The sequence below is a fragment of the Dendrobates tinctorius genome, unplaced genomic scaffold (genome assembly GCF_039654945.1).
Source record: "Dendrobates tinctorius isolate UK_male_01 unplaced genomic scaffold, ASM3965494v1 ptg000001l, whole genome shotgun sequence".
Taxonomy (NCBI): Eukaryota; Metazoa; Chordata; class Amphibia; order Anura; family Dendrobatidae; genus Dendrobates; species Dendrobates tinctorius.
The window spans coordinates 20,475,502-20,490,703 of NW_027361669.1; the positions used below are offsets into that span (position 1 = coordinate 20,475,502).

The window sequence follows — 15,202 nt, forward strand, 5'->3', positions numbered from 1 at the left end:
TGTAAAAAATGTTACTGTGCTGAGATAATCTGATAAGTTAGGTCCAGAGATATTTGGACAGTGACACAAGTTTTGGCATTTTAGTAGTTTACCAATATATTGGATATTAAATATATAGTTATCAATATGGACTTAAAGTTTAGGCCTCGCTTACATCTGCGTAAAAAAAATCAAATCACTCCGATGTTGACCCAGAAAAGCAGGAGGAGTGTCTCGCGTACGTCATGTGACTGTGCGATTTTTTTTTTCCCACCTAGCATCCTTTTGACATGTGTGTGCTATTTGTGTGTTGCCCGGCTCTTCCCATTTGCCCTTTTGCGGTGGCAATGACAGTGATGGTGGTTGGGTTTGATGACACCCATAGACTAGCATTGGCGAGCCCCGTCCAATATACGCAGTCAATCGCAGCATGCTGTGAAGTTCACCTCATTCCAAATACTGCTGAGGAAAAACCTGCAGATGAGGACTGACTATTTAATAACATTGGTCAAAGTGCAATGCAATGTGTTCTCATATTGCTCTTGTCCGATTTATACGCAAGTGGGAGTGAGGCCTTAACCCCTTAATGTCCAATGACCGGCAAAGGGCCCCCCCCCCCTCTCTTCTGAGCCCCAGTGTGCATAAACCACCTTTAGCGTTCATATTTGGCAGGGGTGTAATTTCCAAAATGGGATCACTTGAGGGGGGATTCTGCTCTCTAGCACTTATGGGCTCATATATGGAGTCCGCAAACTAGTCTAGGAAAATCTGCTCTCCAAGAGGCAAATAGCACTCCGTCCCTACCGAGACTCTCCATATGGCTGAGCAGTACTGTACAGCCACATATGGGGTATTTCTATATTCAGCAGAAATTGTGGGACAAATTTTGCTGCCATTTTTACCCACGTCTTGTGTGAAAATATAAAATCTGGGGCTAAAACAAAATTTTTGTGGTAAAAATGTAATTATTTTTTCTTCACTGCGTAATGGTATAAAATTCTGTTACCCAACGATGGTGTCAAAATGATCATTGCACCTCTACATTAATGCATCAAGAGATGTATTTTGTAAAATGGGGTCACTTATGGGGCATTCTACTGTTCTGGCACCTCAGGGGCTCTCCTAGTCGGTCATGGCACCCTCAAACCATAACAGTAAAATCTGCACTATAATATGGCGCTCCTTCCCTTTTAAGCTTTGCACTGTGCTCATAAGTATCTTTCACTCACACATGGGGTATCGGCGTACTCAGGAGAAATTGCACAACAAATTTTGGGATCCATTTCCTCCTGTTACCCTTGTGAAAATAAAAAAAATTGGTGCTAAGAGATGATTTTTGTAGGAAACAAATGTGATTTTTAACTTTCACGGCTCTACTTTATAAGCTTATATGAAGCACCAGGGGGTTCAAGGTGCTCACCAAACATCTAGATAAGTCCCTTGAGGGGTCTAGTTTCCAAAATGGGGGTCACTTGTGGGGAGTTTCCACTGTTTAGGCACATCAGGGGCTCTCCAAATGCGACTTGGCATCAGCTCTCGATTCCAGCCAATTTTGCGTTCAAAACAGGAAACGGTGCTCCTTCCCGTCCGAGCCCTGCCGTGTGCCCAAACAGTGATCTTCCTCCACACATGGGGTATCAGCATACTCAAGAGAAATTGCACAACAATTTTTGGGGTCCATTTTTTCTTGCTACCTTTGTTAAAATAAAAAATTTGGTGCCAAAAATGTTTTTTGAGGAAAAAAATCTGAATTTTAATTTTCACGGCTCTACGTTATAAGCTTATGTAAAGCACGTGGGGGTTTAGTCTGCTCAACAAACATCTAGATAAGTCCTTTGAGGGGTCCAATTTCCAAAATGGTGTCACTTGTGGGGGTCTTCCACTGTTTAGGGACTCTCCAAATGCGACATGGTGTCCTATTTTGATTCCAGCCAATTTTACGTTCAAAACCTCAAATGGTGGTCCTTCCCTTCCAAGCCCTGCCGTGAGCCTAAAGAGTGGTCTTCCTCCACAAATGGGGTATTGGCATACTCAGGAGAAATTGCACAACAAATATTGCCATTCATTTTCTCCTGATACCCTTGAGAAAATTAAAAAAAATTGTATCCGAAGTAACATTTTTGTGAAATAAAGTTAAATGTTCATTTTTTCCTTCCACGTTGCTTCAGTTCTTGTGAAGCTCCTGAAGGTTTAATAAACTTCTTGAATGTGATTTTGAACACCTTGAGGAGTGTAATTTTTAGAATGTTGTCACTTTTGGGTATTTTCTGTCAAATAGGCCCCCAAAGTGACTTTAAATGTGAGGTGGTCCCTAAAAAAATAGTTTTTGTAAATTTTGTTGGAAAAATGAGAAATCGGTAGTCAACTTTTAACCCTTATAACTTTCTAATGAAAAAAAATTATGTATCAAAAATTGTGCTTATGTAAAGTAGACATGTGGGAAATGTAATTTATTGACTATTTTGTGTGACACAATACTTGGATTTAGGGCGATAAAAATTAAAAGTTTGAAAATTGTGAAATTTTCGAAATTTTTGCCAAATTTACATTTTTTTCCACAAATAAATGCAAGTTATATTGAAGAAATTTTGACAATATCATAAAGTACAATATGTCACAAAAAAAAACTTAGAATCATCGGGATCCGTTGAAGCGTTCCAGAGTTATAACCATATAAAGTGACAGTGGTCAGATTTCAAAATTAAGGCCTGGTCATTAACCTACACAGTGGTTTAGTCCTTAAAGGGTTAATGTGAATTACAGCTCTTTAATATGTAGCTGCCTTTTTTATAGGGACCAAACGTAATTGGAAAATTATATGAAAAGCTCTTTAATCTGCTAGATGGGCTATTCCCTCATTATTCCATCATCATCTAAGCAGGAAAAAGGTTTGGAGCTGATTCAAGATGTTGCATTTGCATTTGAAAGCTGTTGCTGTGAACCCACAACATACTGTCAAAGGAGATCTCAGTATAAGAGAAACAGACCATTATTAGGCTGAAAAAAAAGGAAGATATCCACCAGCGAGATAGTAGACATGTTAGGATTGGTCATCTGTTAAGTAGATTATGCAACAAAAAAAGGAGCACACTGGCGAGTTTGGGAACTCAAAAAAGATTATCACAGAATCCGTTCCATGGTGAAGAAAAACACTTTCACAACATCCACCAAAGTGAAGCACTCTCTGCAGGAAGTATTTGTTTCACTATCTAAATCTTCCTTAAAGAGAAGACTTCATGAGAGCAAATGCAGAGCGTTCACCACTAGGTGTAAACCATTAATCAGCCTTAAAAATAGAAAGGTCAGAATAGACTTTGCCAAAAAAAAAATCTAAAGAAACCAGCCCAGTTTTGGAAAAGCATTCTTTGGCCAAATAAAACTTAAGATTAACCTGTACCAAAATGATGGGAAGAAGAAAGTATGGAGAAAGCTTGGAATGGGTCATAATTCAAGGCACACCACATCACCTGTAAAACATGGTGGAGGCACTGTGATGGCATGGATTCCAATGGCACTGGGTCACTAGTGTTTATTGATGATGTGACTGGAGGCAGGAGTAGCTGGATGAATTCTGAAGTGTACAGGGCGATACTTTCTGCTCAGATTCAACCAAATTTAGCAAGGTTGATTGGAAGGCGCATCACAGAACAGATGTACAATAATCCAAAACATACTGGGAAATCATCTCAGGGAGTTTTTAAGGTAAAGAAGTGGAATATTCTGCAATGGTCTAGTCAGTCACCATTGAGCATGCATTTCACAGTAATATAAATGGTGAACTTGCACCTGAGTAGAAGTGGCTGGGTTAGCTGACTATAAAAATAGATTCCCCTTTAGGGAGTACAGGAAAGGAATATTTCTATTATTAATTTGCATATGCAAATATACATTACTGGCTGGTGGTATGTAATACTACTCGATATATCTGCAGGTCTTGGCCATAAATTCACTAGGTTAGGCCGGTTTCACACTCACGCTTTTGAGCGCAGCGACGGCCTGCGCACGGCCGCTGCTAAGCCCCGCCCCCTGCCCCGCCTCCACCGGTATCTCCGCCTCCGGGCGCATGACGTTGCATGCGTCGTGCGTCCCCTATCTTCATCACAGAGGGCGCAGGCCGTGCGCAGTCTGCGCACAGTCTGCGTTTGGCGGCGCATGCGTCCTTTTGACGGTGCGCCGAGCAGCGCCAAACACATCCTGTTGCATTTTGGTTGTGCTCGGCGCACCGTCAAAAGGACGCATGCGCCGCCAAATGCAGACTGTGCGCAGACTGCGCACGGCCTGCGCCCTCTGTGATGAAGATAGGGGACGCACGACGCGTGCAACGTCATGCGCCCGGAGGCGGAGATACCGGTGGAGGCGGGGCGGGGCTTAGCGGCGGCCGTGCGCAGGCCGTCGCTGCGCTCAAAAGCGCGAATGTGAAACCGACCTTAAATGGGTGTTGCACATTTATTAAAAGCTGCAATTCCCACATAGGTTGTGTGCCCAGACATACAGTACACCTGGTTGTATCCTAGGGCAGTGTCTGTCGAGGATCTACTGCGTACTTGCGTTCATTTGTTGCTCTAGGCAACTGGTAAAATACAATCAAACAGCAGCGATTGTGACAATGATGGGTCCCTGTTCTCCCTGCACCGCATTGGTCCCGGCCACCCACTGGCAGGGGACATCAGCACCGCCCCAGTAGTAGTAGTAGGCCCACAAACTCTCTATTCTCAGTACCAGATCACAAAGTGGCAGCATAACCTAGAAATATTCTTTCCATCCACCGCCCATATTTAGCTTATTGGTGTACACGGTTGTCAGAAGGGAGTATTCTGTATGAATGATAGTGCCTCTGGACGGCCATTCATATCATTTAATACTATTCCTGGCTGCGGTTGGGGACATGCCTGGCTGGCTTCCCGCTGCATCCGCTCTTTGCCAAGTTGTCACATATTGAAAGCATTAAAGCCATGTAGACATTGTACTTTCGGTTCTTTTACACATTGTATAAATGTAATGCAGTGTAAGCAGAGAACACGGGAAACATTAACTTGTGGCAAGGGTCAAAGTTTCACTGTAATGATGATTGAAGTCTTGGGATCAACATGTTTCGCAGCTAAATGACAGCTCACCTCTGTGGTACACTTACCGCTGCGTTCATGAAAGAAGACCGCAGGCAGTATCAATCAGAGCCGCTTCCATGTATTTTTTAACCACTGCAGTGTGTGAAGAGCTAAGTAGGGATAGACCTGTCAATCACCTGGAATGGAGAGGGAAGAAGCTGGCTAGGGGCAGTGCTGGAACTAATCTCCTCTATCCCTAATGTTCCCGGCCTGTTCTTCAAAATATAGGATCTCGGGAACCCTGGAACCTTTTAGGGAACAGCGTGTTTGGCCGCCCGGCTCTGACTCATGTTCCCTGTGTGGTTTGGGCAGCATAACGAAAGTAACAGGTTCACTTCACCTTCCGTAAAAGAATGAGTCTACAGCTGCAATCAAAACCCAAACAAGAACAACATAAAGGGAACTGGAAGCCTCAAAAATCGCCTCCAGGACTATTCAGAGAGGGAATAGCTTTTACAGCAGACTTTCCTCAGTGAAGAAGCAAATCTCCGCCAGACTAGTCAGATACATATTCAAAATTAATATTTCCAACAATCACAGCCACTTCCAAAGCTCGATTCATTTCCTTCACTGTACTGTAGTAGTATCTGAGGCTCCAGGGACCTGACAGGTTCCCATTAAATATCTCATCATAATAATATGACAAGTGTTGTCTTCAAATTCAACACAAAATGCACCTTGTAATGACTACTCCTGATCTCTTAAAGTTTTGTTCTATTCTCTTGGTTTGAGGGGTTTTCTCTAGTTGTATCTTCAGCAGCGCACCACTCCTCTGCCTCCCATCTTTCTAGTAGCCAGGGCTGAGGGACTAGAGGCATGGTTGTGCCCTTGGTGCGTACTGAGTGCTCTCCCTGGCTGGAACCAAAGGCAATTTTGACGCTGCAGCATGGGGACAGCCCAGGGAGACTAAAGATGGCCAGCCACAGAGCGCCGCTAGCAGGCTGTAACATATAGAGCTTCCTATGGTTAGCGCTTCTTACCTATGTAATTAGCCAAAGCAAGGAGCTATACACTATAAAATAATGAAAAAAGTCATCACATATGTGTATTAAAAATATATATATAACACAGAAAACTGATTTAAAGCACCACTCCAGCTTTTTTTTTTTTTTTATTGCAGTGCTGGAGTAGTACTTCTAATCGAAGTTCCCTGACCTTAGTCTTATACTTATCAGCCGGTGTGTTCAGCTGTCTGATCCCGCACCTCCATCTTGCGACCTCAACTTCTAACTGACCTGAAGTCAGAGCTACCGATCACAAGCTCTCGGTGTAAGGCTACTTTCACACATCCGGCTTTTGTACTCCGGTGTCGTGCCGGTGACACCCGATCCTTTTGTGTGGCCAGATACAGTGTTGCTCAGATTTAAAGGAGCAGCACACCCGCACAGATGATCTGATTCGGGCGACGAGGAGAGAGAGTGAGAGAGAGAGAATTTTTTCCTTTCATTCGCCACTTGTAGGGTCAAACTCACAGTCACCGGGCATGCGCTGTACCAAAAGCCGGTCAGGCGCTGCGAAAAAACGTTGCAGGGAGCCGGACAGCTAATTTTTGCTATATCTGGCAAAAAACGGACGCGACTCTTAACCATCTGGCACAATGCGGCGACAATTAAAGTCTACGCGACAAAACCGGATCCGGTGCCGGTTGCTACAAATTTCGCCGCATCTTGCCGGACTACAAAAGCCGGATGTGTGAAAGTAGCCTAAGTCTATGAGAGCCTTTCTCTGGCCTCATTCTGCCTTCCATAGACTTACATTGAGTTGTGACTTCTGGCTTGCTGCAGCAAACACTGGAGCAATCCGGCAGGTTACAAACTGATGGAGACCAATCAGATCGTCACCGGGACCTGCTGAAGATGCCAGCGGGTAAATATAAAACTGGGGTCAGGGAACTTATATTAGGTGCACCATTGCAGCACTGCCATAGGAAAAAAACACTGGAATGATGCTTTAAACAACAGGCCATTTTCTGATGACAACTGCCATTTACTGCACATTTGACAGATATTTTTTTAGCCTGTTTAGCATGTTTGCAATTTCCGCCATGTTTTTTTTTTTTTTTTTTAATGCATTGTTTTTGGTGGGGTGTATAGCAAATTTATACATGATTTTGAAGACAACTTAGAAAGGTATATGAGAACACCCTTCTACTACCCGTATACGAGAGCACCTTCTACTACCCGTATGTGAGAGCACCCTTCTACTACCCGTATATGAGAGCATCCTTCTACTATCTGTATATGAGAGCACCCTTCTACTACCCGTATATAAGAGCACCCTTCTACTACCCGTATATGAGAGAACCCTTCTACTACCCGTGTGAGAGCACCCTTCTACTACCCGTATATGAGAGCACCCTTCTACTACCCGTATATGAGAACACCCTTTTACTACCCGTATATGAGAACACCCTTCTACTACCCGTATATGAGAACACCCTTTTACTACCCGTATATGAGAACACCCTTCTACTACCCATATATGAGAACTCCCTTCTGCTACCTGTATATGAGAACACCCTTCTACTACCCGTATATAGAACACCCTTCTACTACCTGTATATGAAAACACCCTTCTACTACCCGTATATATGAACTCCCTTCTACTACCTGTATATGAGAACACCCTTCTACTACCCGTATATGAGAGCACCCTTCTACTACCCGTATATGAGAACACCCTTCTACTACCCGTATATGAGAACACCCTTTTACTACCCGTATATGAGAACACCCTTTTACTACCCGTATATGAGAACACCCTTTTACTACCCGTATATGAGAACACCCTTTTACTACCCGTATATGAGAACACCCTTTTACTACCCGTATATGAGAACACCCTTCTACTACCCGTATATGAGAACTCCCTTCTGCTACCCGTATATGAGAACACCCTTCTGCTACCCGTATATGAGAACACCCTTCTGCTACCTGTATATGAGAACACCCTTCTACTACCCGTATATGAGAACACCCTTCTACTACCCATGTATGAGAACTCCCTTCTACTACCCGTATATGAGAGCACCCTTCTACTACCCGTATATGAGAACACCCTTCTACTACCCGTATATGAGAGCACCCTTCTACTACCCGTATATGAGAGCACCCTTCTACTACCCGTATATGAGAGCACCCTTCTACTACCCGTATATGAGAACACCCTTCTACTACCCGTATATGAGAACACCCTTCTACTACCCGTATATGAGAACACCCTTCTACTACCCCTCCCAAGCCAAATTTATATATTACATTCTCAGCTAGAGCAAGTTGTAGCGTTACAGCAGCTGGATAGACACAAGTTGGAGACCACTAGTCTAGTGATAAAAAATACAGTGTAATTTTATTTCATTGGGCCCAAGAAAATCCTGGAAAGCATGCCATATGACGCATTATCATATCAATAGCATATACCTACATTATATCTTCCTACATCTAAGAAGCAATTTCAGAAATAAAGTAAGAGGACGGTAGTCTGTATGTGTGCAGCATATAGTAAGTGTCCTAAAGGAATAATCAAGACAGTAGGTAGAGTAACAGTTCTTTAGCAGCCTGGTAATAATCCCGAAAACCTTCCTCATTTTATTTCACTATTTCTTTTACCTCTGTAGCTTTGGGAGAAAGAAGATCCTGTTTGCGACAATGGCTGTACAGACCGGCTTCAGCATTATACAAGTATTCTCCAACAGCTGGGAGATGTTTGCCATTCTCTTCCTCATTGTCGGCATGGGACAGATTTCCAATTATGTGGCTGCCTTTATATTAGGTATGGATATCATTTTTGGGTTAAATTATGTTGTTATAAATGGGGAGAACTAAGAGATGGAGCGGGGCATGTTAATCTGTCAGAAGTATTATATACAAACACATTACACAGGACATTTTTGTATCGTTGTGTAACTATTCAGTTCAGTATAAATTAAATAACAGCGTTGGATTTCGGTCATGTCCAGTGTTTGGATCCGTGTGTCATCAGTGTTTGGATCCGTGTGTCATCAGTGTTTGGATCAGTGTGTCGTCAGTGTTTGGATCTGTGTGTCGTCAGTGTTTGGATCTGTGTGTCATCAGTGTTTGGATCCGTGTGTCGTCAGTGTTTGGATCAGTGTGTCATAGAATCGTAGAGTTGGAAGGGTCCTCCTGGGCCATCTGGTCCAACCCCCTGCTCAAAGCAGGATTCGCTAAATCATCCCAGTCAGATGTCTGTCCAGCCTCTGTTTGAAGACTTCCATTGAAGGAGAACTCACCACTTCTCGTGGCAGCCTGTTCCACTCATTGATCACTCTAACTGTCAAAAATTTTCTTCTAATATCTAATCTGTGTCTCCTCCCATTCAGTTTCATCCCATTGCTTCTAGTCTTTCCTTGTGCAAATGAGAATAAAGATGATTCTTCTACAATGTGACAGCCCTTTAGATATTTGTAGACAGCTATTAAGTCTCCTCTCAGTCTTCTCTTTTGCAAACTAAACATTCCCAAATCCTGCAACCTTTCCTCATAAGACAGGGTTTGCAGACCGGTCACCATTCTGGTCGCTCTTTTCTGAACTTGCTCCAGTTTGTTGATGTCTTTTTTAAAATGTGGTGTCCAAAACTGGACACAATATTCCAGATGAGGTATGACCAAAGAGGAGTAGAGGGCAATAATTACTTCACGTGATCTAGACTGCATGCTTCTGTTAATACATCCTAGAATTGCATTTGCCTTTTTTGCTGCTGCATCACACTGTTGACTCATATTCAGTCTGTGATCTATTAGTATACCCAAGTCTTTTTCACATGTGCTGTTGCTTAGCCCTATTCCTCCCGTTCTGTATATGCTTTTTTCATTTTTATTGCCCAGATGTAGTACTTTGCATTTTTCTCTGTTAAAAACCATTCTGTTAGTTGCTGCCCACTGCTCCAGTTTATTTATATCTTTTTGAATCCTCTCTCTCTCTTCTCTAGTATTAGCTATCCCTCCTAGCTTTGTGTCATCAGCAAATTTAATGAGTTTACCCTCAATTCCTTCATCTAAATCGTTGATAAAGATGTTGAACAATACAGGGCCCAGGACAGAGCCCTGTGGTACCCCACTTGAGACATTCTTCCAACTGGATGTGCAGCCATTTACGACCACTCTTTGGGTCCGATCACTAAGCCAGTTATGAATCCACCTAACAGTTGCCTTGTCCATTCCATACTTAGTCATTTTTTCAATAAGGATTGTATGAGATACTTTGTCAAATGCTGAAGTCAAAATATACTATATCTACAGCATTTCCCTGATCCACCCAATCAGTGATTCCGTCATAGAAGGAAATTGTTAGTCTGACATGACTTATTAGTTACAAACCCATGCTGACTCTGTTTAATCACTTCATTCTTATCCAGGTACTGACATACATCAGTGTTTGGATCCGTGTGTCGTCAGTGTTTGGATCCGTGTGTCGTCAGTGTTTGGATCCGTGTGTCGTCAGTGTTTGGATCCGTGTGTCGTCAGTGTTTGGATCCGTGTGTCGTCAGTGTTTGGATCCGTGTGTCGTCAGTGTTTGGATCCGTGTGTCGTCAGTGTTTGGATCCGTGTGTCGTCAGTGTTTGGATCCGTGTGTCGTCATTGTTTGGATCCGTGTGTCTTCAGTGTTTGGATCCGTGTGTCGTCAGTGTTTGGATCCGTGTGTCGTCAGTGTTTGGATCCGTGTGTCGTCAGTGTTTGGATCCGTGTGTCGTCAGTGTTTGGATCCGTGTGTCGTCAGTGTTTGGATCCGTGTGTCGTCAGTGTTTGGATCCGTGTGTCGTCAGTGTTTGGATCCTTGTGTCGTCAGTGTTTGGATCCGTGTGACATCAGTGTTTGGATCCGTGTGTCGTCAGTGTTTGGATCCGTGTGTCGTCAGTGTTTGGATCCGTGTGTCGTCAGTGTTTGGATCCGTGTGTCGTCAGTGTTTGGATCCGTGTGTCGTCAGTGTTTGGATCCGTGTGTCGTCAGTGTTTGGATCCGTGTGTCGTCAGTGTTTGGATCCGTGTGTCGTCAGTGTTTGGATCCGTGTGTCGTCAGTGTGTGGATCCGTGTGTCGTCAGTGTTTGGATCAGTGTGTCGTCAGTGTTTGGATCAGTGTGTCGTCAGTGTTTGGATCCGTGTGTCGTCAGTGTTTGGATCCGTGTGTCGTCAGTGTTTGGATCCGTGTGTCGTCAGTGTTTGGATCCGTGTGTCGTCAGTGTTTGGATCCGTGTGTCGTCAGTGTTTGGATCCGTGTGTCATCAGTGTTTGGATCCGTGTGTCGTCAGTGTTTGGATCCGTGTGTCGTCAGTGTTTGGATCCGTGTGTCGTCAGTGTTTGGATCCGTGTGACGTCAGTGTTTGGATCCGTGTGTCATCAGTGTTTGGATCCGTGTGTCGTCAGTGTTTGGATCCGTGTGTCATCAGTTAAATTAGAAATCTTCTCCTATCCTTTGCATTTTTAATCATGGACAGTGTTTGTCATGGATCCATAGGATTGTACTGTAACTTTTCATCTGTACTGCCAGGAAAAAATAGACAGGTCTCCGTAATTTTTGCACGGACACACGGTCAGTAAAAAAAAAAGGAATTGCTATAGATTATAATGGGTATGTGTGGTGTTGAAAAAACAGGAATAAAGCGTGTATATAACACATCTGAATGTGGCCTGACATATACACTGCGAGGTAATCATGAACGAACATTGTTAAAAGCGCTCATTTCATTATTACCTTGCAGGGTAAGCTGCAGGTCACCTGATGATCATGTCACTGGATGAAATGATCTTTTGTGCAGAAAAAAAGATCCTCGTTGTTGGCGGTGCGTCGTTCTCTGTAATTAGGGCTGGCGCTGCTGAGCACTGTGCCGCCTATGTGTACTGAGTGATCTAGTATCGCTCCCGTGCAGTCTATGTAAGCCGACCCTTACTGTATGAGATCCTAAAAAGGAGCGATTTCCAGTATTCTTCCAATGCAGAAACTTTTCAAATGAAAGCTCTTGTGTGAGATTGCTGCTACCCGTAAACTCAGCGTCTGGCACCCTAATGTAAAGAGAACAAAAGGCACGCCTAATAAAGTACTGTAAAGCTTTATAGCAAAAAATGGAGGCGTATTTGCTGTCAATCTGTGACATTTTTTCCCAGCAGGCTAAGGCTGTGTGCACCATTATTCCTTATGGGAATTAAAAACCGCTGTGCAGATGCTGCGGAATTTTCAGCGCGGATTTTGCTGCGGTTTCAAATCCGCAGAAAGAATTGCATGTCAATTCTTTCTGCGGATTCTGCAGCGGTTTACCATCTTCATTGTGGAGATGATAAACCGCAGGGCAAAACCACAGGCTAATCCGCAGGTAAGCCGCAGGTCTTTTTACCTGCGGATTTATGTGCAGATTTTGCAATATCCGTGCGGATGAATCCGCAGCAGATTCCGCAGAGTGTGCACACAGCCTAAACGTTGAAGCAAGCATTTAGCCATTGTAGGACACATCACGCACTAGTGGCAATAGGAATGTAGTCAGACAGCCTCTACCATACTGATATCACCTTTCTACATACCAGCACGCAATCCGTCATTAGCATCGGGACTGACTACAATGTAATGACGACTACCTCCTGTACTTTACATTCATATATGAGCACACCTAATGCTCCACGAGGTTGGGCTAGACACATCGAGCTGGCACTCTACCAGATAGCGCCATTCTAAATTAGTGGAGCACCTTAATTGGCTATTTCAAATACAGAGAAATGACTTTAGTTGCAGAAACTTACTCTGCCGCCTGTAAATTCCACCATTCATACTACTGAATAATAACTTTTTCTTTTGAAAATTCAGAATCAGAGAAATGGAAAAAGTACCAGGAAAGGCTATATGAGTTCAGAAATCTCATGCACAGCTTGCTTTTTTCCTAACTGAATGAATTGAAAAGCTGCTGCATTTTGGAATACTGTAACATGTCATGCTCGTTCACACTGTATTTTTGATCCAAGTGTGATCCAACAAAACATTGGACCGCACTCAAACCACTGTTATTCAATGTGGCCATTAATGTGTCAGATTTTAAACCTTGGATCGAGACTATCTGAGGAAAAAAATATACCCGAGCTGGATCTGATTATTGGATCATACTGGGCCATGTAAGTCAAATAGTCCATTAAAAAAAAATTGTGCTGCACTCAGATGCCATCCGAGTGCAGTCCGATTTTCATGGACTGACAGAATGGAAACATTTTTTCATCCAAGAAAATTGGATCACACTATGCGCACACTCTGATCAGAGTGTGATTAACATAATCGGCCCAATTGTTTTGGATGAGAAAAAATATGCTGGTGTGACCCTGGCCTTATCCTTACTGTTTTACTTCACCGTAAATCTCCAGTCTAAGAAGGGCCTACCAGTTCTCAGTAGAGTTTAGGTCAGATGACGAAGGGGCCACGACGCGTCATTATTCCGTCATCATTAAGGCAGATACTGGCTAGGCAGGCAGTGAAGTTCTTCTATGCAATCAACAATTTGCCAAACCCAAGCACCCAGTAGACATCAGGTTGTTCGGCATTCCCGGTCTTGGTGGTGGATGACCCTGTCTGCCTGCACTCCTATATCCCTCATACCTACAGCCATCAATTTCCTGTTTGCTAGGAACAATGTCCTCCTGCAGCGATTCTAATCCTGGGCTTGGATCCCTACTGTCAGCCAAACCGGCATATTAACTAGGGCATGACAGCTCAGGACTACGCTCACTGACACCTCTGTCCTCACAACTTCCATATACTTCTTACCAGGCTTCAAAGGGTAGGTGCTTTGAGACTGATTTTAGGTCCCAATTTGGGACTGTCCCACTGGATCTTGGATGGTTGGAAGGTATGCAATAAGCAAAGAGGCTACAAGTGCAGTTATTAATATAATACAATGTTGTTTCCCTTTAACAAAACCCTAATTACACACAGATGATCAGACAATGCCCCAAAGAAACCAATGGCACAGAAATCACAGTCCATATTGGGTTACTGTGCACTTAGCTGCCTCCTTACACCTAATTGCAGTCTTCCCTCCAATGATGGTACTATGAGATAAGGTCCAGAAGACTGGTTATATGGCCTAAGATTCATATTTTAGTTTTATCTTAAAGGGATTGTCTTGTTTTATTTTTATCTTGACACATGTATTCAGGACACGATCTGGTGGCACTTACTAATATATAAGTATTACTGGTTCTCCTCCCGCACTTGTTAATGTGACTATCCTCACAGATTGCACATCTCTCCTGTCCAGAAAATGGCCACCATCAGAGGAACATGTGACCCGACTAGTCCATCAGTCTCCACCATTTGGAAAACCGCTTTACAATGTGCAACTTTCTCCAAGAACAGTCATATTGATAACTGGAGAGCAGCTTGTCAGGAGATTGCGCTAACAAGTACCTGTATTACGCACCACTAAATCATGTCTCCAAAACATTTGTTGGCATAATGACAAAGTAGACAACCCCTTTAATTATTTTACGAATTATTAACATGAGCTTCACTATCAGCTTGCTTCTTTTACTTTGGCTGCAATTCAGATTTGGAATTTGCAGGAAAGTACTTGTAGAAGTTTGTTTGCTCATGATATATAACGCCTAATTGCATGGGGTGTCCCTGCCCCAGAAGAACACCCTGTCACTAATTACCATGGAATATTCGACACCATCAGGAAATGTGCTCGCCCCTCAGCTAGAGCAGCTCTTTGATAAAGTCGCCTTTCTGGAATTAAATTGTTTTTTTTCATTTTTAATAGGATCTGAAATACTTGGAAAGTCCGCTCGTATCATCTTCTCAACATTAGGTGTTTGCATATTTTTTGCAATTGGCTACATGATTCTGCCTTTGTTTGCCTTTTTCCTCCGGGACTGGAGAACATTACTGATGGCCCTGACTGTTCCCGGATTGCTTTGTATCCCTTTGTGGTGGTGAGTTCATCTTTGGTAATTCCTTATTATTAATAATAATCGTTTCTAATTTTTATTCTCCTATGACATTAACCCATTAATGACCAAAGTTGCTTTTGTTTTTGCGGTTTCATTTTTTGCTCCCCTTCCTCCCAGAGCCTTTCTGTCAATATGGCCATGTGAGGGCTTGTTTTTTGCGGGACAAGTTGTACTTGTG

At 43.2% G+C, this 15,202-nt stretch overlaps 1 protein-coding gene across 2 annotated transcripts in view; it reads left to right on the forward strand.

Moving 5' to 3' along the window:
- LOC141085171 (solute carrier family 22 member 4-like) overlaps positions 1 to 15,202 on the forward strand; it is a 121,412-nt gene that overhangs the window by 51,015 nt on the left and 55,195 nt on the right. For both annotated transcript variants that reach the window (XM_073570412.1, XM_073570497.1), the window contains exons 3-4: positions 8,701 to 8,855; positions 14,835 to 15,006. In XM_073570412.1, coding sequence (XP_073426513.1) covers positions 8,701 to 8,855; positions 14,835 to 15,006 — 327 coding nt within the window. The remainder of the gene's footprint in view (positions 1 to 8,700; positions 8,856 to 14,834; positions 15,007 to 15,202) is intronic.